Below are 21,688 nucleotides of genomic sequence, written 5' to 3'. Positions count from 1 at the left end.
TAAATGAAAGCTTTGCTGGATAGAGCAATCTTGGATGTAGGTCCTTGTCTTTCATGACTTGAAACACTTCTTTCCAGTCCCTTCTTGCCTGTAAGGTCTCTTTTGAGAAACCAGCTGACAGTCTGATGGGAACTCCTTTGTAGGTTACTGTCTCCTTATCTCTTGCTGCTTCTAAGATTCTCTCCTTCATTTTAACCTTGGCTAATATAATTATGATGTGCCTTGGTGTGTTCCTTCTTAGGTCCAACTTCTTTGGAACTCTCTGAGCTTCCTGGATTTCCTGGAAGTCTATTTCCTTTGCCAGGTTGGGGACATTCTCCTTTATTATTTGTTCAAATAGGTTTTCCACTTGTTGCTCTTCCTCTTCCCCTTCTGGTGCCCCTAAATTCGGATGTTGGAACGTTTAAAGATGTTCTGGAGGTTCCTAAGCCTCTCCTCCTTTTTTTGAATTCTTGTTTCTTCATTCTTTTCTGTTTGGTTGCTTCTTTCTTCCTTCTGGTCCACTCCATTGATTTGAGTCCCATTGATTTCCTTCCCACCACTACTGGTTCCCTGTGCATTTTCCTTCATTTCACTAAGTGTAGCTTTTATTTTTTTAATCTAATTTGTGACTAAAATCAACCAGTTTTATGAGCATCCTGATCACGAGTGTTTTGAACTGTGCATCTGATAGGTTGGCTATCTCTCGGTTGCTTAGAAGTATTGGCTCTGGGGCTTTGAGCTGTTTTTCTGCCGGAGCCATAATGTTTTGGTCTGGTCATGCCTGTTATGTATGAGGGGTGGAGCCTGAAGTGTTCACCAGGGCGGACAACCCAGTTGCTGGGTTGTGTTGCTGTACATGGGGGCGGGGTCAGAGAGGAAACAATGGTGCTTGCTCTGCTCTCTGTTGGACCTCAGTCCCTTCTGCTACTTCCCCCAAGCAAACTGGGCCTTTCTGGAGCTGATTCCTGTGTGGGTGGGTTTGTGTGTGTTCTAGGACCCTGTGTATCTCTCCAATGAACTTTCCTGTGAGGGTGGGAGTCTCTCCCTATGCCTTAACCCCCACAAGTGTTTTCAATCGGTGTTTTGAGGTCTTATTTCCCGGCGCTAGGACCCTGGGTTGCTCGGTCTGTCTCATTCCCCAGTCATCTGCATGCGAATGTGAGACCGCTGCCCAGTCAGCCAGCCACCTTGTGCACGGTGCCCAGGGTCTGCCTGGTGCTGCTTTGTGCACCCAGGGTGCCTTGTGCTCCCGGTGTCACCGCTTCCTGTACCGCAACCCCTCTCCGCTTGGCCACCTGACTGCCCCACCTACCGGTCTGGATGAATGTGTCTATTTTAACTCCTTGTTTGTCAGACTTCCATACAGTTCAATTTTCTTTCAGTTTTGGTTTACTTTGTTTCTGAATTGTTGTCCTTATTTAGGTTGTTCGAGGAGGCGCAGTGTGTCTACCTACGCCTCCATCTTGGCCAGAAGTGATTCTGGTTCTCTTGCCTTCCCCTTCAATACGGTTTGTGGTGCTATGCCTATCTAAAGATCCTCAAAGACCTAACATTTTGACTATATAGTTTTTTTTTAAGAGTTTTATGTTATTTATTTTTAGAGAGAGAGGAAGGGAGAGAGAAAGAGAGGGAGAGAAACACTGATTAGTTGCCTCTTGCACACCCCAACTGGGGACCTGGCCCACAGCCTAGGCATGTGCCCTAAGAATTGAACCAGCGACCCTTTGGTTTGTAGGATGATGCCCAACCCACTGAGCCACACTAGTCAGGGCTTGACTGTACAGTTTTTGCAGTTATCTTTTTATGTTACCCAATCAGGAAATGCCCTAATTTAAATTATTCCTCATAAAGTAGAAACATGCAAATAACTTAGCTAGAAAGCAATTCAGCACATGAATATATACAATTTTTTGAAAAGCCAAAATCACATGTACATACAAATGGTTGCAAAAGCAAGAGGCAAATAATGACCCAATATTGAAAATTATTTAAGGAGATCTATCATTACCTTGCAATGCATGGAGAAGGTGCCTGTGTAACTTTGGAAGAACTCTGGAAGTGTTCGTTAAGAGTTCGAGAATACTTTATTGCTCTGTCTTTTTTACAACGAAACATCGCCATATTCAAAATCGACTGGCAACGCATGCTGCAAACAGAAACAGAAGCTGGGCGTCACCACTACAGACAAAGAGCCATCTGACCACCTGGTGGACACACCGAGTGTCTTTGTCCATGTGAAGAATCTCACTGCCCTGTTCACTGCCATCAGAACTAAATATTGGCTGAAAAACAATTATACGAAGAAATAATTCAAGTCACTAGACCAAAGCGGTTACTGAGTCATCAGTCAAATGGCAGTGGGTGCCATTTCATAATAACTAACTCTATCAGTGGGATCAATCCTGACCTGAATTGAAAAACCTTTCACTTTTCAATTTTCTCCCCAATTTTCATGCTAAGCAAACAAATTTCAAAATCTTTTTTATAACATCAAAAGATACAAAAAGAAAATGTGATGCTTTTCAGATAAAGAAAATGTACTCACCATAAAATAGCAAATATTTTCTCTTGTGTTGATGCTGTGGAGTCTGTGAAGGGTTTTAATGACATTATAAATCTATGGGAAAACATAGAAATAGATCAGGTCAAACACAGTGGTTGGAAAATCCCTGACATAAAGATGCCTTACTATGTGTGTCTCAGCTTTATACTGACTTTTCCCAAGGATGTGAAGATGAGAGCAATGCAGCGGCTTCACAGCAACAATGCAGGCCATTCAGAAAACTAGGTGAGGACTTGTTTCTTCTCTGGCCTGACCACCCGCATGAACCCAAGCAGACTGGTGTCCTGACTGAGTCCCTTGTTGAAATGCAGATGACAAAGGTGGGAACTTAAACTGAGATGAGAGGCCATCTGATAAGAATGCCAAACTGGAAAATCCAACCTTGCCCTGAAAGGTTTGGCATTTCACAGTGCACTTGGCAAATGATGTAGTTGGAGCCAGCTTTTCTGTTCTAGCATTCATCTAGAATATAATTTTAGTTCAGGACAAAAAAAAAGTTCCTGGATCAGTAACTTTTTTAAGGTTCCCCTTTATTAAGCTATCTTTGTACTAAGGTTCAAATGGCTTACAGCAATAAAGGTGAGGAAAGAGAAGTACTTAAGAGAATGGCAAAATGACTTGGCACCTACTTAATGAGGTCTTCAGTTTCGGAGTACACCGAGTAAGCTGACTTGGACGCCGGGCTTTCAGACTCCATGGCAATCCCACACTCAATGAGAGACAAGGCGGCTTCCAAGTACTTAAAAGCCTTCCCAACCTTGTCCGTCTGTGGACGAACATGGTCATTGTTAGGCCTAAGACAGACTTTTATTTAGTTTCTCACCCACATTCTTCACTGTAACTTCCCTCCACTGTCATAGTTTAATTATGGCTACAGAGAAGTGTGAGAGCAAAACAACTCAAAATTATTAACAAAGCCTACTGGCTCTGACCTGCTGAAAACATACTTTTAACACAAATTCAGTACAAGAAAATAAAACAATTCTGTAATAGGATGACACTCTCAAAACCTTAAAGCACATATTCAAACTAAGGCAATGAGTACATAGTCCCCTTGTTACTAATTACTCATTATGTAATTTTCCTGAGAAATAGATTATTCTGCCCATCTAGAATAATGCAGACACAAATTTCTTTGTATGGGTTGAAACTGATCTTCCAATGAGTAGAAGATGTTATGGTTTATGAGAATCTTAGATATTATGATAAATAATAATCATTTTATGTCTGTTACAATACAACAGATTTCTAATCTCTTTTGGAAGTCAGAGCTAAGTGTACAGAGTTATCCCCTGGGCCAACAGGGATAAAATCCCAGTCTCTCTCTTTTTTAAGATTTTATTTACTTTTAGTGGGGAAGTAGGGGAGAAAGAGAGAGGGAGGGAAACCTCAATCCGCTGCCTCTCATGGGTGTCCTGACAAGGGACTGAACTGCAACACAGGCCTGTGCCCTGACCAGGAATGGCGCAGGGGCCTTTCTCATTGTGGGACTTGCCCGGCCACCTAAACCACACTGCTCAGGGCAATCCCAGAGTCTCTGAGAGAGAAAACAGAAATATAAATGAAATCAGATACTGGTGGATACACATTTTATAGCTTAACACTCTTCTCAGTGGAATACAACCAACTCAACAGAGATTGTGTTGAGCACCTCTTTTTATTTAACACATGGTATGTGAACCACACACAAGAAGAGCAACTGATGAACACATTTCCAAGTTCGTAGTTTTTGCTAATGCTTTCAATTTGATATTAAAAAAGAAGAAATGAAAACAGTAAAGATGCAAGTGGAGTATAAAAAGATAGCGACATATCAGTAAAGAAAGATCGTTTAGGGCTGCTGATTTCAATTTTTTTAAGGAATTTGACTTAAAATTTTTTTTTGCTAGAGAACCTATGCTCAGAAAGATGGTGACAGAAGAAAAATCAAACTAGCATGGCCCAGTTTATCAGCAGTACAAGGCCTTATTGGTTTACTTAACTGTTGGGAATTTAACTCTTCAAAATTATTTTTCAATACAACATCTTTCCTGGAATTTCCAAAATTTATATTGACTTTCGGTATAAATAAAAGAAACTACAATAAAGCAAGTTGTCATTATCCACATGGTCAGCTTAGGTAGGGGGAGGAGATGTGCAAATGTACAGATTAAAAGCAAAACGGAAACAAAGTTCCCCGAAGAATGCTTCCTTTTGAATAATGAAGGAATCTAATACGTAAAGTGTCCAATGTCAAGACAAGTTTTAGAAAGCTGGCTGACAAAATACCAACTATTCTTTTTCAAAATCGGAAGACTTATACAGTGCTAGCAACGACAACCTTGGAAAGCTGGGGGAAAGAAGACAGGCGAACGGCCACTGCTTGGCAGGGACTGCAGCCTCTCACTGACGCAGGTCACCCCGGCACAGGATCGCTTCAGCGTACAGAGGCTGCTCTCTGACTCCCATATAGCACCTTCCAACATGTGGTCCCAACAAACGTGGACCGGATCCCGGGGTTTCGGCCCAGCCCTCCCTAGCCAGAGAACGGATGCCAGTCTATAGACTGGGGCTGCGAGCGCCAGGCCACAGCCCTGAAGGCCGCTGCGGGCCACTCCGATTCGGCTCCTTGTGGGCCCCTAGAGCTCACGCTCAGGTCTGTGTGTGTGGGAACAAGGGTGACCCGTACTCCTCTCTGTGGTGCAAAGTTCAGTGTAAGGTGTTTGCTGGGGTTTGGGTTTGGGAAATACATTAAGTTTAAATGCTTAATTATGACAAAGGGCAAACATTACTAATTACAGTGCAGCAGAGATATAAAAGCATATTTAATTATGTATGCAATTAAGAACAAAACCACCAACTTCCAGAAAGTCCAACAGCCACCAGGCAGCAAGCTCACGCTTTTAAAGCACATTTACCAACAGTGCAATCATCGCCTTCGTCGGAAAATCTCTTCTGATGGTGCTGGTCTGCTGTTCCCTCAGGCTAGCCTCTCAAGGGCTTTAAGATAATTTTGGAATGCAAATAGGCTCCTCACCTTTTAAAATGTTTCAGGGTGAACACAAATAGATGGACTTCCAATAGTAGCACTCATTTGTCATATCCAAAGAATTGATTCAGTGGCACAAGGAAGCACTCATTTATTACATAAAACACTACCAGGTGCATCAACTTTCATTCATTCAGACATGCAACTTGAGACAAGGTACTCTGTGTATTTGTTCATGATCAATGAATGGGGTCAAAGAAAATAAATTCACTAAGAATCCCTTATCCCTCACCCATAAGATCTTGCCAACCTTGCTTCCACTGTGGCCAACGCCAGCACCTCTCCCACTATAGTCAGTGACATGGAACATACCAGAATGCGATTACAAATATTCTATCAGAAAACATGCTACTAAAGGGATAAAGGACCAAGACTGACCATTAACTCTGCTCTTTGCTTCAACTTTTTCGCCTCCTTCATGTGAAGATCTGCTTGTCTGAAAAAGAACAAAAGATCAGGGGGGGCCATAGAAACCTGAAGTTATAGGCTGGAGTGGAATGACTGAAGAAGACAGAGAGAAAGAAAAAGGATGGGAGTGGATGGAGGGCAAAGAAGGAGGATGAAAAAATGAGGGGGGGGGGAGGAGGAAGAAGAAATGGGCTAATAAAGGATAAGAAGCATTTGGAATCTTACTTGTCAAACTTCACTTGAGGCTTCCCTGGTTTAGAATTACCATTCGGCAAAGAAGGCACTGGAAAAGGATTTGCAGCATCTCCAGAAGATCCCTTTAAAAAAATCATTATACAGGTCACACTCTAACATTTAAGATCAATGACCCATATATACCATCCCTTTAAATTAGTCCAAAATAATTTTTAAAAAGGAAATCAAACACTGCACAATTTAGTTCGGTCAAGCACTTTCCAAGCTAGATTTAACTGAAATCCTAGGTTCTGGGGACTCAGAAAGATGTAAGACAAAACTGTCCATGAGACAGTGAATAAACAAAACCAAATGTAACATTTTCTTTTAGCCAATATACATGTTCACCAAATATACCTACACCCTGATTAACAGGAAGAGGAACATGTATTTGAGAAAAGTGGATGATGTTTTCCCATTACCATCAATATTGAGATCAAATATTCAAACCAAGAACTAGCCAGGGTAACCATTTCTTACTATAAAACACCTGATAGAAAATTAACACAAAACATCTATTCTGATAATTTATTTCACTTCTTTTAAAAGAAATTGATTTTTAGATAGAGAGAAAGGGGAAGAGGAGGAGGAGGGGGAGAGAGGGGGAGAGAGAAAAAGGGAGAGACAGAGAGAGAGAGAATCTGCTGTTCCACTTATTGATGCATTTATTGGTTGTTTCTTGCATGTGTCCTAACTGGAGATCAAACCCGCAACCCTGGCACATTGGGACGATGCTCCAAGCAAGTGAGCTGCCCAGCCAGGGCTGATATTTCACTTTTGAATCACTTTAGGAATAGGCTGATACCTAAATGTTCATATACTATTAACTACTTTTTACCCTCTCTCTAAAGAGTCAAACTTTAAACACAAACAACTATCGCCTTAATAAAAGTGGTGAATAGTTCTGAAGTGTCATTAGGAACTTACCCAGTTTGGGATTTAAAGACTTATCAATATATCCCATTTTATGCAATTGTGGCTTCCCTCACTTACTCTGTGTTCTGCAGAGCTTCCAGAGCCCTTCCCCTCTGCTTTTCTGCGCCTGGGGACAGGAGAGTCCTTATGGTTGTCCTTGGTACTACTGGCACTTTTGGGAGGGTCCTGGCCACAGGGGTGTGCTTCCCGCCTTGGCCTCTTTTGTGCAGGCTTAGCTGGCTTCTGGGAGGATGAGGACGAGGAGGAGGCGGCGGAGGAGGATGACGACACAAGTGTGGGGGGAAGCATTTCCTTCTTTGAGGGCTCAGAGGAGGGCCTAGGCATTCTGGAATGAAACATCATACAAAACTAAGTTAAAATAGAACATGAACCTCATAACTTATTTGCTTAATTAAAAGGACACAATGGCTGAGAAAGACTAAAATGTCAGAAAGCACGCAATCTGTCTCTGTAGAAAGGCCAAATTCCAGGGACTTTTTGATGCCTTTCAAAAATCAAGTCCAACTGATGAGTAACAGGTACAGCTCTGTGATTTGTGTCTAAGCTCGCTGGGCCTGCCAGTAGTCTTAACTTTTCTGAACCCGGTCAGCCTGCACAGCCACTCCCCAGCCCGGCCCTCCTCCGACAGGCAGGCACCTTCACCTCTGACTCTTCTCTCAGAGCCCCCACATGGTGACACGGTGCACTTGGTTTTGCCATGTCATCTTATCAAGCAATTTCTTAAACAAATCAGAGAAAATAAGTTATTTTTTGTGACTTTGGACAAGTTGTTGCCTCACTTTGTGCCTCAGTTTCCAATTCTGAAAAGCAGTGACAATAATGGCACCTTTCTTATTTTCATGGAAAAAATTCCTTTAGAAAGAAATTAATTCTGGGACTTCCGCCAAGATGGAGGCATAGGTGGAGACGCCGTGCTTCCTCACACAACCAAGTTTAGAGACAACTAAATAATAGCAACAGAAAACACAGCCAGAACACAGATAATTGAACTTTTTGGAAGTCTGGTAACAACAAATTCTTCAGCCTGACCGGTAAGAGGGGCGAAACCAGCAGCTGGCAGAGAGGGGTAGCACAGGAAAACTCGGTCAGACGGACTCAGACGCCCAGAATCCAGGCACAGGGTTGGACCTGGTGGGCAACTCAGCAAGCAATCGCGGGGAAACAGCGAGGGAGCAGGGCTGCGGGTGGACTGTGGTCGAGCATTTGTGTGTGGATAGACAAGCGAGGGAGTGGGCGATTGGACGAGAGCCAGCAGCCCCAGCGGCAAGGGGCAGCGGAGGGCGCCGCCATTTCCCCGCTCTGACCCCACCTCCACATACAGTGTCATAATCCAGCGACCTAAGTGGCCCTGCCCCAGTGAACAACCTAAAGCTCTGCTCTTCACCCAGCTGCAAGAAACAGCAGAAGGGGTCCCCGCTCTGACCCCACCTCCACATACAGCGTCACAACCCAGTGACCTGGGAGTCCAAGGCTTCACTACTCATACTTAACGGGTGAGAACAGACCAAAAATGGCTCAAGAAGATCTCAAAGCCCCAGAGCCTATAAATCTAAGCGATGAAGAAATAGCAAAACTCTCAGACGCACAGTTTAAAACACTGGTCATCAGGATCCTCACAGAACTGGTTGATTATAGCCACAAATTAGACAAATATATGAAGGCAAAACTAATTGAAATGAATGGAATTGCACAGGACACTAATAGCAATGAAAAGGAAACTGGGACTCAAATCAATGGAGTGGACCAGAAGAAAGCAAATAATGGCCAAACAGAAAAGAGTGAAGAAGCAAGAATTCAAAGAAATGAGGAGAGTCTTAGGAATCTCCAGGACATCTTTAAACACCCCAACATCCAAATTATAGGGGTACCAGAAGGGGGAAAGGAACAGCCACCAGTGGAAAACTTATTTGAACAAATAATAAAGGAAATTTCCCCAATCTGGCAAAGGAAATAGATTTCCAGGAAATCCAGGAAGCTCAGAGAGTACCAAAGAAGTTGGACCCAAGAAGAAACACACCAAGGCACATCATAATTATATTAGCCAAGATTAAAATGAAGGAGAGAATCCTAGAAGCAGCAAGAGCTAAGGAGACAGTAACCTACAAAGGAGTCCCCATCAGACTGTCAGCAGATTTCTCAAAAGAGACCTTACAGGCAAGAAGGGGCTGCAAAGAGGTATTCCAAGTCATGAAATCCAAAAACCCAAGTCATGAAATCCAAAGACCTACAACCAAGATTGCTCTATCCAGCAAAACTCTCATTTAGAATGGAAGGACAGATAAAGTGCTTCTCAGATAAGATCAAATTCAAGGAGTTCATCATCACCAAGCCCTTATTATATGAAATGTTAAAGGGACTTATCTAAGAAAAAGAAGTTAAAAAAAAAAAAAAAACACGAACAGTGAAAGGACAACAAACTCACAGTTATTAACAACCACACCTAAAACAAAAGCAAACTAAAAGGACAGCTAGATCAGGAGTGGAAACATAGAAATGAAGATCTCAAGGAGGGTTACCAACAGGGGAGTGGGAGGAGGAGAAGGGGGGAGAAGGTACAGAAAATAAGTAGCATAGACAGTAAACAGAAAATAGATGGGGGGGGCAAGAATAGTATGGGAAATATAGAATCTAAAGAACTTGAGACACATGGTCATAAACTAAAGGGGGGGTAATGGTGGGGACGGGGGGGTAGGGTGGAGGGGAATGAAGGGGGGAATAGAACAACTGTAACAGCATAATCAATAAAAAAAGAAATTAATTCGGGGTTTTTAGGAGATTTTGTATTTATTGAACATTTTTGATAAATCCAAGTTTATTGCCAAATGACCTATTAATCTCTCTAAGGTCCTTAGAGATGAAAGCAAAATGAAAAAATTACTACATCATCAAAAGGAGCCAGATTGAGTTCATTAATCCACTCATTCTATTGCAGAAAACATTTTGCCATGTCAAGACCCAAGAAGACTCAATCACCTTTCAAGGCTGTTCCTAATCTCTGTACTCACTTTGTTTTAGAAGATTCTTTGTGGGAAGATGAAGATGATGACTGCGATTTAGTCTCTTTCTCCAGTCTGACTTTCTTGCTCTCATGGTCTCTTTCTGCTTCACCCTGTAATTGTAGTATAACAAAGTACAATAGTTACTAACATAATTGTGTAGGCAAAGTAGGAAAAAAAAGACACACAGCAAATGCAAGGAACATTTGACTTTTGGAGACATCTATCTACACACACAAAACAGCCTTCTAAGTCCCTGCACTATGTGAGCATTTCTGGGGCAAGGGCGGCAGGATCTGGATTTGCTGAGTTCTCTGAGCAGACTGTTTTGCATGAGGAAGGACTATTCTTTACATCCAGGAAGGGGAGGATGTCTAAATAGCTGACAACAGAAGAGTAAGTAGTAGGATTCAACACATCATGTGTTTTTCTAAATACAAAAGAATCAATAAGACTTGCATACTCTCATCAAGTAACAACAGATGATTTTATGATTAAGGTTCCCCTGTTCCTTTCAAAAGAACCATCCATTTATACCCACTAATTTATTGGTCATGTAAAATTAGGAGTAAAGTATTTAAAGATCGCCCTTTCTTCCCTTCCTTTCTTAAGATTTTATTTATTTATTTATTTTTAGAGAGAGGGGAAGGGAGGGAGAAAGAGAGGGAGAGAACTATCAATGTGCAAGAGAAACTAATCAGTTGTTTCTTGCACACCCCCAACTGGGGACCTGGCCCACAACCCAGGCATGTGCCCTGACCAGGAACTGAACCCGAAACACTTTGGTCTGCAGGATGACACCCAACCCACTAAGCTACACCAATCAGGGGGCTTGGCTTTTCTTCTAATGAAAACACAAGTACGTTGTCAAAAACAAGACAGGCTATAAAATCATCTATCTAGATGGTTTAGAGATAGGTCCAGAAAGACACAACAAAATAAGAATAGTTGCTCTGGAATCCCAGTGAACTTTTTCTTCCAATGACACAGTTTTTAAAAAAGTATTGTCTTTGTATTTTTCTCTATATAGAGACTTGTGTTTTTATTTTACAAGACATTTGATAGAAAATAAAGAATTGCAAATACGATTTCAGTGAGATGGGATATTCAATTCTACAGGAGTGAAGTGCCTCAAAACATCCCTTTTATACTAACTAAAGTACAAGATAAACACACAAAACCATTAAGAGAACAAAGAATTCCTCGTGGTGTAAGTCTTTCATGTTCCTGTGCTCACCTGTCAGCATGCACACCAAGTTTACAAAAAGTTCACCATGTTGACCCAGGGACTGCATGGTGGCCTCCGCCCCCACTGGTCTGGGTGCAGGCCCACCCCCTGGGAAGAACGCGCCTCTCCTGCATGTGACAGTGAAGAGGACTGGTGGGAGTCCTTCAGTCAATTCTGATGCACATTTAGAATTAAACTCCTCCAACTGTCAGTTCACTGAGACAGAAATCTGGGACACCATCCATCAATCTAGGACAATCTCTTAAAAGCCTCAAGTCCTCCTTAAAGCCTTAAAAGAAAAAAACACTCTTCAGATGAACTGCTTGTAGGAGGCCCCGGTTTTCACCACTGTCTCTTTTGTTCCCTGAACATCTCCAGGAAAAATGACTAAATTAAGATGTGTAGGCTTAAGCTTTGCCCAGATACTAATAGCCTGGCCCAGCTCAAAAGACAGGGAAATGGAGAAAACACGCCCTCCTCCTCGCATTCCACTCGGGAAGGGCCAGAGCACGCATTTCCAGTCAGCCCTTCATCAGCTTCTAGGGAAAGACACTTCATTTCTTGTCTCAAAATGGATCCTTTCAGGTGGTTTATACAGAAACTTGTTTTTAATCTCTTGGTGTGCACACGGCGAGAACATTGAGAAGGTGGAAGGCTTGTGCCTCCAGAGGCCCTCAGCTCTGCGCTGTGCTGCAGGCTGGCTTAGCCGGCCTCGCTGAGGGAGTGCTTGGACGTGGCTAGTCCCAAGTGACAAGTGACGTCCAAGACTTAGTGCAAGATAGGGAAATGTGATTTTTATTTTGATTAAACATTAAAGTGATATTTTAGATATAAAATAAAATAAATTATTACGATTATTTAACTGGTTTTCTATTTTTTTTAAATATATTTTAACGTGGTTGCTGGAAAACTGTAAATTACATATGCAGCTCACGCTTTATTTCTCACAGACAGTGCTGCTCTCCACACTCTCCTAGAGGAAGTGTGCAAACTGGGCTTGAACCACCAACCTGCCAACATAAAGAAGAAACTATACAATGTACAGGTGAGGTAAGAAGCAAACAAATCAGTTCCTCGAAAACATGACCATGCATTATGGAAACTGGAGAAGTATCTTGAGGGACCTAACAAGGAGGTAAAATGTGACATAAATAAGCACAACCTAAAGGCCCAACTGAAACACACCAGGAACTGTCACCAGCCGTGGCTTTCGGCCGGTGGGAGCAGAGTCCTAAAGCACCATTCAGAAATGCACGCCTGCGGGGGCTCTGCCGGCACGCAGGCCACCCCCAGCAATCCGTCCTGTTGACACTTGGGAGTCAGTCAGTGTTGGCAGAGAAAAAAGAATCAATTGGAAATGACTGGGTCAAGAGAGGACCTCAGTACCGGGGGCCCCTCCTCATCACTTTAAACTGCTGTGTCCCAGGGGCTCTGCCCCCAGTGGGCCCAGTGACTTTTAGATTAAAGGCTGCAGAACTGGCCCAGCAAGCAGTCCAAGAAGATGGAAAATTTACCTTTGGGAAAAGCCCCAGAATTTGCTAAAATACCCAGACACTGTACAGGAGGCGGTTAGTAATACACACTTTTTGCAATGGAAGGTATCTCTGGGCACATAATGATACATAAGTTCCTGAGGAAAAACTAAGTATAAACTGTCCACAAGGTTACTTCCTTAAGAAAATACCAGACCCCAGGGGTGGAATGAGCATTAACTTGTTTGTGTATTTTCATACTGCTTAGGACTTGCTAATTATGACTATAAATCAAAGTGGCAGACCTTCTAAACCACATATGAAAATAAGACTCATAGTGAGTCATTCGTCACAAACTGGTTGTTGTAACCCTGGCTTGTGCCAATCAGTGACTCAAAGAACAGTCAAAACACAAGAAATCAGTAAATACTGATTTCAAGGCTAGCATCAGAACTGTTAGCACTTACTAGAATAATGTGCTTTATGTTGACATGTAGCAACTTAGAAGCTGATAATATACAGTAAGCTGGTAGAAAGTAAGCCACTAAACCAACTAAAGTAAAAATCCCTTTCTGTTCACTCTGCTTGCTTGACTGAGTTCAAGCCCCTGGGCTTGAGGTTAGTATTTCTGTACACTGTGCACTTGGAACCCTGTCATCTTCCATCTGGAACAGTCACAGCGGCTTCCCCAGAGCAAGCACTTAGGAACTATTCGCTAACTGGCACAGAAATGAAGTTCAGCAGCTGACGGCACAGCTGAGGTCCCTGGATGGTTTTAGGAAGAAGGAACCTTGCCATACTGGGTGGCAGGGAATGCAGACTTTAATTTCCAGACTGGAAAACAGGAGGCAAGGAGTCTGAGATTTTTCTAGATCAAAGAGCCATTTGAAAATGAGATGAGAATAATGTACTTCCTCTTAAAGAGGAAAAAGACATTTCCTCTGCCATGTGGCTTATCCCCATCTTCAGGGCGCCCTGTCTGAGGTCTGGGAGCCGGAAGGCACCTTCCCCGGGAGGTAAGTGTCTCAGTGGCACTGCAGCCCCAACAGAAGGAGGCCGCTGGCGGCCAACCCGGTCCTAACTGACTTGTTTGCTTTTCTTAACCTGTTGGGTCAGGCAGCCCTGCATTATCTGCCAACTGTGCCTCACCCAAAGAGCAGAGCAAAAAGCAAGAATAAAGTCCATAAAAGGAAGAGCTGGGACTGGGCTAGAACGAGGTGGTTTCTGGGAGAGACCGCTGCCAGGCAGCCTGCGGCCTGCCCTGCACCTGGCTCACCATCTAGGTACCACCTCAATGGAGCAGGGAAACGAAAGTGATTTTTTCAGAACCGACACTCATTTTAGGCTGTAGTGTTTCTAACAGGTGTGTGCACACCACGCCCATTTTTAGAACACATTCAGTTGCACTGGCCTGTGTTATATTGTGCTTCTCAACTTCAATTTTTCTTTCAAATCTGGAAAACATAATCTTGGTATAAAAATTATTTAAAAGGAAAAAATAAGTTGTAATTTAAGTTCTAAACTATAATCAGAATGAACTTCTGTAGTTTATGTAAAAGCGCTATGTGTGTTCATGCCTATTAACCCTCACAATGTTCTCCACTTTTCCTCCCAAATTGTTCCTTACCCACTCCATTAAAGTAGTAAAATTATATATACATACACATGTGTGTATATGTGTATATATTCCTTTTAAATTTTTTAATTGATTTTAGAGAGAAAGACAGAGAGGGAGGAAGGAAGGGGAGAGAGACAGACACAGACAGATACCAAGTTTTTGTTCCACTTATTTATGCATTCATTAGTTGATTCTTGTACATGCCCTGACCAGGAATCGAACCCATAACCTTGGCATCTTTGGACGACGCTCTAACCAACTGAGCTACCCAGCCAGGGCTATGTGTGTGTGTATACATATATTTCTATAGGTGCCACATCTGATGGCTTCATGGCAGCTATAATCACCTTTTTAACTCTTTATGATCATCTTCTCACACTTTTAAGTCTAAAATGGCTTTACGAATCTGTTTACCCTATGTAAATATTTGCTAAATTTTATGCCAGGAGAGGACCGGACACTAACAGGCCTTTAGATAAAAATGATAAATTTCACTAATGTGAAAGATCAGGCACATTCTTCAACTGCTCTCACTGCACCCTCAGAGAGCTTTTTCTAGTCGTCACACTTAAAATAAAGAACACAGACAAGTCTCTACTACCCAACTGGGGGAAAGCACCCAAACTTAAAAAAGGACAGCCCTGCCTCTGCTGCCGCTCCAGGCCCACAGGTTGGGCTGCTCCAACCAGAGGATTCAGTGTCCTGACAAGAAGGGGAGCTTGCCCCCACAGGGGAAGATCTGAGGTTAATAATGTTCAACACTAGTCATCCTGGAGCTCCGTAGGAAGTAAATCCAAATGACAAAATTCTCTGATTGTAAAATAAGTATACAGTGAGCTGATTTTTATATTTATCTGAAAGCTTCTAAGTAACATTTTAAACTAATGACATAATTGGGTTAGCCAAAAATCCATTTAGTTTTTTCTGTAAAACAAAAGACACAGTTCTCATTTTCACCGATAACTTTATTGATTTGGATATTTTGAGTATGTCGGCCATCACCCAAGTGGTATAATGTTGACTGTTCTCAATTAATGTCTTGATTCAATCACTATCAACTTCCACTGGTCTACCAGACTGTGGAACATTCTCCAAATGTCCAATGTGAAACTTCACAAACCACTTTTGACACGTTTGATCAGTCACTGTACCTTTTCCATACATTACACAAATCTTTTTTTGAGTGTCAGTTGTGTTTTTACCTTTCTTGAAATAAAGAAGTATAACATTAGCAAAAATGTTGCATATTTTCTTCCATATTCAACATTAAAATTGCCACACAGAAATTTACCAGTTTGGGTCTAAGTTTTTTAAAAATGCATGCTGATAGGACAGCTGTCAGAATACAATCTAACAAAATTGTTTTTGAATAAAGAAAGACAACTAAGTGCTACTAGAACCATTGTATGGAAACAAACTTTTTGGCCAACCCAGTAATTAAAGCAGGGGATTCCTGTTTGCCTAGGTGATGACACCTAAACACAGGACTGGGGGAATTTCTCTACCCAAAGAACTAGCTTTGTATGATGCTGGCCCCAAAGTAAGGCTCTGCTGCAGGGCTCCCCAGACCCCAAGACATTAGGATTCACTAAGAGTTTTAAAATACCAGTGGGTTGAGGGGTTTGAGGATACATACCTTCCCATCAGTACTGCAGGCACCTCAGGGGACCACAGTGACAAAGCCAGGGTTTGCAACCGCTGGTTCTTACCCTGATTCTGTCAATGCCACAGCAAAGAGGGAGACTATTCCCAGGGCCGGAGCACTCAGCTGCTTGCCAGGGCTTTGGAGAAAGCATCCACTGGACTGAGATGAGGGGCTTGTTATTTCTCCACGCTCCAAACAGAAAGACACATGAGCCACCCCGGTGGAGTTTAGCCAAGGGCTGGGAATGGCTACTGGAGGGCAGAGTTCACAAACTCAACAGGGAGAGCTGAGGTTCCCTTTCTGGAGCTGCAAGCCATGCTTCTAGATTGCAGAGAGCACGAGCTAGGCTGAGAACTGTCTGGGGAAGCCTCTGCTTTCTAACCTTTTCACCTGGTTAGGAAGCATTTAGAAGCTAATACCTCTCACTCCAGCTCATTCGGAAGCTCAGCGCTGGAAACAGGGTGAGACCATGGTGGCTGGGGCACAGGCGACAAAAAGATTTCTCAGGAGAGGAAGGTGAATGAATGTATTTTTGCAGTCTTTTCAGGTACATTAAGTGCAGGTAACTTTTTCTGAGCCAGGGCCACCATAATTTTCTCCATTAAGTTTTGCACCTTTTCACACACAAACACCGTTTTAATGGCTTTCCGGCAAGAGGAAGAATGTGCCCTCTCCCAGCCGGCACAGCACGGCCAGTGAGCACTCAACCCCACTGGCCTGCTGCAGTCCTGGTGGCAATGCCCTCGGGGCCCTTTGGACAAGATTCTGCGGAAAACAGTCACCCTGACTATTTGTTCAAGTCATGTTATATTTTTAACCTAGTGGAGTAATCAGCGGTATCAGAGACATGACAGCAGACTTCATGATCTTTTTGTCCTTTGTTATTCTTAGCTCAACTTCCACAACTGAGTAAGAAGTTTCTTCTGTAGTTATGAGTGTTACAATTTTAGGGGGGTGGGCTGGGATGGGAGTCAAAGGCAGAAAACTGTACTTGGACAACAATTAAAATTTAAATATATATATATATATATATTTTAAGTGTTACAATTTTTACTCCTTCTCAGTAGGAAATAGGTGGCTCTTCCAGGGCCTTTCACTCTGAATCCGAGGCAGGCTGACTTGGGAATGCCACTGGGGAAAAACTCACCAATCTTTCATTAAGAAATAGCAAAAACACCCTATCAGGAGCTCAATGATTAAGAATAAAGGAAGAAAGGAGACTGACCAAAACAGTAATAAGCGCATGTAACTGAGGGTCTAAGTAATGTACAGATTTTTTTTTTTACTATGATCCTTTTTAAAGTGAAACTTCCAAAAACTGTGATAAATAAAATGATGGATTTTTAATACTTAACAATGTACCATTCCCACCTATATGACTCAATAAGATGTCCCAACCATAAGTTTAATACAATAGTTCTAAAACCTTTTAGAATAATCTGCTATTTAATAGAAGAAATAGTGGAGATCAATAGTGGAGGTCACGGGTTCTAAATCTGGCGAGTTCAACTCAGTGAGGTAGTGTGTGGCCCCGATGCAGGGTCGGTATCAAAAAGATCATTCTGCAGGAGTCAAATTTAGTGTAGGACAGTGCATTCAGGAACTCAGAGTACTAATTTACATTTCAATTCATGTAAGGTTTATAATTTCTAGAGAAAAAGCAAATGAGCCAGGAAGTAAATATAGATGTTATCAGAATAAATAAAAATGTATCCCCCCAATGCTATGTTACCCTAAAATAAAGTATCCTTTTCAAGGAGTGCCTCATCTTTTCTCAGACGGGCAAAACTGCTGACGGTCCCTGGCACGTGGCGATGCCTGGCTGGAGAGTGGGAAGCACCCAAGTCTGAAACAAAGGAGTGACTGGTCTAGGAGCAAAGCCTGTCTCAAATCCAAACAAACACTTCCAGCCTCTTCTAAGACAACTCAGGGCTGCGATCAAGGGCCAAGCAAAGGCCTCCCTAAGGCAACGGCAAGTACAGGCTGCACTGTAAGGAAAGGCCGGTCCCCTCTACTTACCTTCCTCTTTTTGGCCAACTTGCTTGAGTTGTCTGAGCTTCTCTTCTCAGAATCCAGTTTCTTCCCTGCCGATGGCTGTTTGTCCTCTGGTTTATTCTGGTGGCTGCCCTTCCCAGGTGGCTGGGGCACCCAGGAGAGGAGGTCAAGGGTTATCTTCACCATCAAGCTTTGTGGGGGAGGAGTGTCCCTGAGTGGGGAGAGCAGCTTGGTGTCTCTCAAAGGCACCAGGAGTTTGCCCTTCCTGCGGTCCTCCTGCACCACCACTGCTTGGCGACAGCCACTAGTCCTGCCACCAATGCCACCGTCCTGTGTGGGACCCTGGCTCTGAGTCAGGGGAACGAGGGCCAAATGCTCAGGGCTCCTGTCCTCCACATTGTCATTCGTGGGCTCGGGACCCAAGAGCGCCTTTGAGGGGGCCGGGGGCCCACCCCTGTGCTTCTTCTTTTCGCTGGGGGTTGGCACAGCTGGTTTAGGCCCTCTCCCGTCTCCAGCACGGGGTCTCCCTTTCGTCTTCACCTTGGGCTTTTCTTTGGAAGGCTGGTCCTTAGATCCATGGGGAAGTCCTGGCTCACTCTCTACCTGCAAGCTGGCCCGAGAGTCCGCCGGGGCAGAGGCCTTGATGGGGTTTTTGGGCTGTTTGGTTCCAACGGTCTGCCTCTGCGGCAGCTCCTGTTGGGCAGGGGACTTCTGACAGCTCCTCTTGCCAGTGTGAGAGCCTTCGGGAGGGACCCGTGGGGGTCTGCCGGAGCCTTTGTGGGGAGGATCTTTGGATTCCGAATGCTCGTGACTAGTGGAGCCACCCTCACCACCCTTGCCCTTCTCGTCTGGGTGCTGAGGTGGTGGTTCTGCACTCCCCGGGGCCTCTGGTGGCACTGCTGGCTGGCTGACTTTGGTCAGCCAGTTGTCTAGCTGCCATTTGTTTGTCGTAGGAGGTTCAGGCTAGAAACAAGGAAAAAGAGAAAAGTGTTAACTGACCAAAGGTTAATACAATAACCAATTCTTCCCTTGGTTACTCACCCAGTCCTACAGTACTATCTTGGGAGACACAATCATTCCACACTTAAGATCAGGTCCTTTTTATCCTCCTCAAATTACAGGTGACAATCTATAAGAATTGACTCTTAAACCAACCTTTCAATTTGTTGTGCTACAGAAATTTTGCTTTAGTAGATATCGACTAATAATAGACCATTAAGTATTGACCAATGCAGACCACTGACCTGCTGAGAAATACTTGCAACATAAATATTTTTTTCTAATGGTAATCACAGTATTAACAGCAATTAACACTTTGTTCTAATGGTAATTAGTTACATAAACACAACTGACACACTTTGGCTCTCAAACTATTCTGTCAGAAGGTAGCCTTAAACAGCATCTAGCAATGCTCAATAAATATTTTTAAATTAAAAAAAGAAAGAAGAAACTAATAGGTAATAAAAAGAATTCTTTTGTCGAAGATCTTCAAAAGAAACCTAATGAATAAACTAAGTCTTGGTGATTAGCTACAGTTTTCATGTTTTATCCTTTTCTTTACACACTTTTCAACTAAAATTTTTTCTTCAGACTAGATAACATTTCTTATTCAGTTAAAAACATTACAAGCATTTATCTGTAAAAAAGGTTTTCAGTATATCAGGATAGATACTGATATTCAAATTTAACACCTTAATAAAAAGAATCAAGTGAGGGCACATTAGATGAGCATCCATCCCATTTGAATTCCTTAAAAATCAAGCATTATGTCTCTTGTCACAGGCAATGTGAGCTACTGTGGCCCTATTTTTCTAGGACACAAAGGTAGGCTTCAAAGCACACAATTCAGAGCAATGAGATTATACCAGTTACCTGTGCAACTGATTTGGCAAATAAACAGAAGTCCCTGACACCTCCTGTTACCTCAACTGTTGCTTAAATCTTTGCTGTTAACCGATGGTTGATGCATCCCACCATCTCGCTCCAACTAGGTGTTAGGATTTATTAACAGAATGACAGACACCCTGGCATCTCCAAGTTCCACTATTGGGCCTCACACACGGTGGTGCACACTGAATAGTTACTGGAGCATTCCTATAGGTGTGTTACTGTGCCCATAAATGTGCCCTATAAAAATATTAGTGTCTAGGAGGGTAAGCAATGAGTACACTTTTTTAAAGGGCAGCACCTCATTCATGCTGCATGTTTCTCTTTCATCTGACAGGTGGTTTATAGTAATGACTAAACCACATACACAATGCACCAGAAAGTTAGCAGAAAGATATTCTGCACAGGATTTAACTGATTCAATTATGAATAAGGAGAGCACTCCAGTAAGTGGACAACATTTTACAGGGAAGATTGCTAACAATTTTCCCAAGTGAAATATCCCAAATATTCAACTCTAAAAAAAATGTGAACTTAATACATACAAGATATATGAATATAATTTAAAGACTTTCAGTCCAGAAAAAGGGTAATTAAGTGTGACTGAAATAAAACAAAACTAACAGGAACTTTAAGGAACCAGATGAGACCATGCTTCGGCAGAAAGATGGCTGAATAACTGCTTTCTTTCTGTTTACCCTGTGTTGCTGCTTAGACTGGCACAGCTCCTTCACAGTTCCCCTGCCCTACGCCAGCTCCGTACCCAGGCTTGCATCTGATTTTTCAGAGCAGGGAGGAAGGGAAGAAAGAAAGTATTCTTATGTGCCAGAAATTTTGTCATGTGTAATCTAGAACTGTATTCAATATTCTAACGAGACAGGATGACTGTTAAGGGTGGAGAAAAGATTAGCGCACAATACCTACCTGTCAAACACTGTTTCCTGAGAAAGCTTGGGGGTGTGGTAATACTAGTGGTTAACTGGGGACAAAGCACTGGGAGATGTGACAATCAGGCCAGGAACCAAACCCTCCAAACCCTTTCCTGGGAAAAGTATGGAATCACCTCACCAGGACTTCCTTCCAATACAACTTGCACTCCAGTCACCAACATCAACACTGAAAAGTATGTATGCGGGGACCAATGAGAAAGGTTAATTCCAGTATAAATATCATTTGCCTTTTCTTTCCCAAAACAGGGCAGTGTAAGATACATTTAGTAGTCCCCAGTGGAATGTCCTGGTTACAGAAATAAAACACATTTTCTTCCGCTGCAGTCCTAAAAATGTCCAGAAGGCAGGCAATATGGCCCAATTGCGGAGTCAAATTGAGCTGGTGTGCCCAGATGGGGGGGAAGGGGTAGGGGCAATCCTTCCTGTGTACCTACTACAAAGATGTAAAATGGATAGAACTCCTTCAAGGTCAGGAATTATTTCACTGTTGGAATGGGGGAAACTTTTACATAAGGGACTGATTACAAATAGATTTAAAAATGGATTTTACGTGTGCACGTGCTGGACAGCATCGAGGTTTGAGCTTTCATTTCTCCCTCTGCCTTTCCCCAGCCCTGTCCCCAGCCCCCCGGGGCTGCAGTAACTCACATACTGCACACTGGAAGTGAAAAAATATGATACATTTTCATTAAGCATTTTAATAAATGTTTGGCCATATGTCTTTTTCTCTTTCCTAATTTTTCAAA

General features: G+C 42.8%; 1 protein-coding gene across 5 annotated transcripts in view; it reads right to left on the bottom strand.

The window, feature by feature from the left end:
• The window catches only part of AFF1 (ALF transcription elongation factor 1), a 199,198-nt gene that overhangs the window by 8,188 nt on the left and 169,322 nt on the right, over positions 1 to 21,688 (bottom strand). For all 5 annotated transcript variants that reach the window (XM_053666356.1, XM_053666357.1, XM_037132414.2 and 2 more), the window contains 8 exons: positions 18,130 to 19,068; positions 10,157 to 10,260; positions 7,209 to 7,476; positions 6,207 to 6,298; positions 5,952 to 6,009; positions 3,175 to 3,311; positions 2,528 to 2,599; positions 1,991 to 2,128 (listed from right to left, as the gene is read on the bottom strand). In XM_053666356.1, coding sequence (XP_053522331.1) covers positions 1,991 to 2,128; positions 2,528 to 2,599; positions 3,175 to 3,311; positions 5,952 to 6,009; positions 6,207 to 6,298; positions 7,209 to 7,476; positions 10,157 to 10,260; positions 18,130 to 19,068 — 1,808 coding nt within the window. The remainder of the gene's footprint in view (positions 1 to 1,990; positions 2,129 to 2,527; positions 2,600 to 3,174; positions 3,312 to 5,951; positions 6,010 to 6,206; positions 6,299 to 7,208; positions 7,477 to 10,156; positions 10,261 to 18,129; positions 19,069 to 21,688) is intronic.

Source organism: Artibeus jamaicensis, unplaced genomic scaffold (assembly GCF_021234435.1).
Source record: "Artibeus jamaicensis isolate MK-2021 breed Jamaican fruit bat unplaced genomic scaffold, CSHL_Jam_final contig_452, whole genome shotgun sequence".
Lineage (NCBI taxonomy): Eukaryota > Metazoa > Chordata > Mammalia > Chiroptera > Phyllostomidae > Artibeus > Artibeus jamaicensis.
This window is presented reverse-complemented; position numbering and strand designations above follow the sequence as displayed.